The following is a 2,933-nucleotide window of genomic DNA, read 5'->3' as shown; positions in this document are numbered from 1 at the left end:
CAAAAAAGAAGTTAGGAAAATATGCAGACTTCCAACAAAATATAGAAATTCAAGAATAGACCGTACACCAAGGTATTCAAATAACACGATTATCAATTTGAATTTGGAACAAAATCCACATATAAGTTTGAAAGTAGAAAACCTCATGTAAAATTTTTTAATCAGGCATGCTTCAGTAATCGTAATTTTTTTTGGTTTTCGGTTTGGGCAAATCTTTCGATTTCGTTTTAGGTGCGCTCTGGTTTTCGCAATATGGTTGATATCGAAATGTTTACTAAACAGCTTTTTAAGCGGCGGTATTTACTTTTCATTTCTGGCAGACAAAAGTACCCGTTTTACAAATCGAAAAATTCTTACGAATTCGAAAATCAGAGAATGCCCAAAAATGTATTTCATTATAAAGATTATTATTATAATTGTTTTCTAATATTTTTAAGAACATTTTTATTGTACCGTATAATCAATAATATTCTAAAGACCTTTTCTATATTTTTCACCTACAGTAAAATCTGTCATGCCCTTTCCTGCAGTTCCACAAGTGCCGACTCCTACTCTGCCGCTTACATTATCCGGAGACGCAAATATACTTCTTGCTTTCATTCCGTTTTTTTTTTGGTTTTTGGTGTTAAAATTAAGCCATTTGTTCTTGTCTGATTCTCGTTCCTCTTCCAAGTCCTTGAAGCGCTGTTGCTTTTTTTGCTTACGTTTTTTTAAATATTCCTTTTGATTGGGCCTGTGACGCCTGTAAAATTTGTTTTAGAAACTTATGACTCTTAGTGTTAAAAATTGTATACTTGTTTGACGGAAAAACTTCGTTGCGAACAGTACGTTCACGCAACTCGTTGACGTGGGTCGTAGATCGATTTTGATAGGCATCAAATATTACATTAACTTCTCCTGTACTTGATATATCTTCAATAGTTGCATCGTAGTACTGACGATCCTCCTTCCATTTAGCTTGACACTTGTCTCCTTTTTTCCAAATCTTAGCAGCTGAAACTAATTTTTCTGCTTCTAATAGAGCTGCTTCTATTTCTTCGAAATAGTTGGACGAAGCTCTTTTGGTTGATGATGGCTCCACATATGAAGATTTATGTTGTTCTTCCAGTTGAGTTTGTATCAGATCACGAGTAAGGGTAATAACTTCGTCAAGATCACTTCTGAGTTTTAATAGCTCTTCATTCTCTGGATCAGTTTGAAGAGCTGCCTCCACCTAAAAATTAATATATATGATTGCTTACTTCATGTACAACAATTTCAATATATTACATTCTCAAATGTACAATTGTAGATGCAATAACCCAATATTTAAATATTTATATACGAAAAATTGTTTTTAAAAGAAAGTTTTATAATAAACTGATTTTTGAAATTCCAAGCATTAGGAAGTAAACTTTCTAAGCAGAAGCTGAATCTTTTTGTAAAGGCTTACCATAAACGGTTATATACACGTTTTTTAAAAGCACAATTTTCCAATTTCCAATGTTCGGTTTGTTTCAGAATAGGAATACATTAATAACATGACAAGGCCATGGCCATAAACGAGCCAAACGAAATCAAGGAATAGTTAAGAAAACATTTGTATTATTTATCCAAACTATGTTTAGAAAGCGGGATAGCATATCTCTGTATATAGTCGTCAGATTTTATGTTTATTTTCATTAAAATTTTATATTTTCAAAATTTTACCCCAAAAATTTATAATAAAAGACAACGAAGTTGTGAGTTATTTTCCAGTACCAAGCTGGTATCTTTATCCAACTCCTTACATGGGAATCGATGTTTGTATATAAGTGATTAGGAAAGGACATCCAAAGCAAATTGGTATGTATTTCTTCGTTTGTATGTACATATACAGTACTGGCCACCGTACATCCTCCAGCTGCGCATCATCGACTACTGACTACTATCGTTTTAACAGGACTGAACAAAGAATATAAGCGAAACATATACAATCTTTACCAAGACCACACTAAACTATATATTTTATATATTTAATTATACACACTTGTTGCAATTGTAGCTTATAATTATGCAAGTCGTCCGCCATTTAAGTACTGTCAGATTCCACTATTTACATTGGTGAATTTAAGAAATATTATTTTTTGAATAGGCTAAGGTAGCGGAACCAAGTCTACTATTTTACATTGTCTTGGAATAATATTTACATAAGTATACAATTTATATGAGTTTCTAACAGATCAGCATCAACAACGTATCAGACCAAGAACAAACCGTTTGGAAGCGATTGAAATCTGCAATTGAAGAAACGTTAAAATCAGAAAAATTAATAAATGGAATAAATAGATGCCATTTCACAAGGCATGGCTACTTTTTAAATTTTTCGATCGAAAAGAAAATGAATGTGTAATTCAGCGATTCTATTGACCTTACTAGATATTTTGAGATTTTATACCTGGTCAATCAGGTTCCGATAATCGTAATTTTTTTTTTCGATATTGATGTGTTGAAAATCTTTTGATTTCGTTGTTAAGTGCTATGTTATACATATTTTTACCTGCCTGTTTCGTTTTACCAACAGTAGAGCAACCTTCGCAATATTAGCGGGGCTCTCTGAAAGTGAGACTATAGGTCCAGAATGAATAACGGCTAAGATATGAAATGCAACAGTCCTCAGTTCATCGATTGACATGACCCACAGCATGATAAAAATGATTCTTCCAAAAGCGCCGACAAAATAAGTGGCGTTGTCTGACAAAATTCGTTTAGGATTTCGCCTGGTGCATATAAGGTGCTTACGACCGTGGAGAGACCCTGATTAGCTCTAGAAGCACTTTCTTAGTTATGAAGCAACTAAATTCGCAGAAGTAGCACTCTATTTTTGCAAGCCTTGTTGCAAGCTTCCGTCTTGTAGAAGAATTAGCGATTCGTCAAGCCGCTCCGGAAGATCCGCCATAATGTGTTCCACTAGA

General features: G+C 33.6%; 1 protein-coding gene across 2 annotated transcripts; it reads right to left on the bottom strand.

Annotated features, from left to right (window-relative positions):
* Nucleotides 1-427: 427 nt before the first annotated feature.
* LOC117139409 (survival of motor neuron-related-splicing factor 30) lies at nucleotides 428-2,115 on the bottom strand. 2 transcript variants are annotated; one of them, XM_033301687.1, is made up of 4 exons: nucleotides 2,009-2,104; nucleotides 1,770-1,923; nucleotides 795-1,213; nucleotides 428-742 (listed from the first exon to the last, which is right to left on the bottom strand). In XM_033301687.1, exons 2-4 carry the CDS (start codon nucleotides 1,809-1,811, stop codon nucleotides 472-474), a joined length of 732 nt encoding a protein of 243 aa, XP_033157578.1. In that variant the 5' UTR covers nucleotides 1,812-1,923; nucleotides 2,009-2,104; the 3' UTR covers nucleotides 428-471. The 2 variants fall into 2 exon arrangements, with proteins under 2 accessions (XP_033157578.1, XP_033157577.1); XM_033301686.1 differs by lacking the exon at nucleotides 1,770-1,923 and having other exon boundaries at nucleotides 2,009-2,115.
* Between the last annotated feature and the right edge of the window lie 818 nt (nucleotides 2,116-2,933).

Source organism: Drosophila mauritiana, chromosome 3L (genome assembly GCF_004382145.1).
Source record: "Drosophila mauritiana strain mau12 chromosome 3L, ASM438214v1, whole genome shotgun sequence".
NCBI classification, from domain to species: Eukaryota; Metazoa; Arthropoda; class Insecta; order Diptera; family Drosophilidae; genus Drosophila; species Drosophila mauritiana.
This window is presented reverse-complemented; position numbering and strand designations above follow the sequence as displayed.

Bases quoted from the DNA above. Each gene is read 5' to 3' on its own strand.
- LOC117139409 (XM_033301686.1), bottom strand. From the start codon at position 2,050: ATGGCGGACGACTTGCATAATTATAAGCTACAATTGCAACAA. The intron at 1,214-2,008 runs GTGTGTATAATT...ATTAATTTTTAG, and splicing joins ATAAGCTACAATTGCAACAA to GTGGAGGCAGCTCTTCAAAC. The intron at 743-794 runs GTATACAATTTT...CAAATTTTACAG, and splicing joins GAAGTTTTTCCGTCAAACAA to GCGTCACAGGCCCAATCAAA.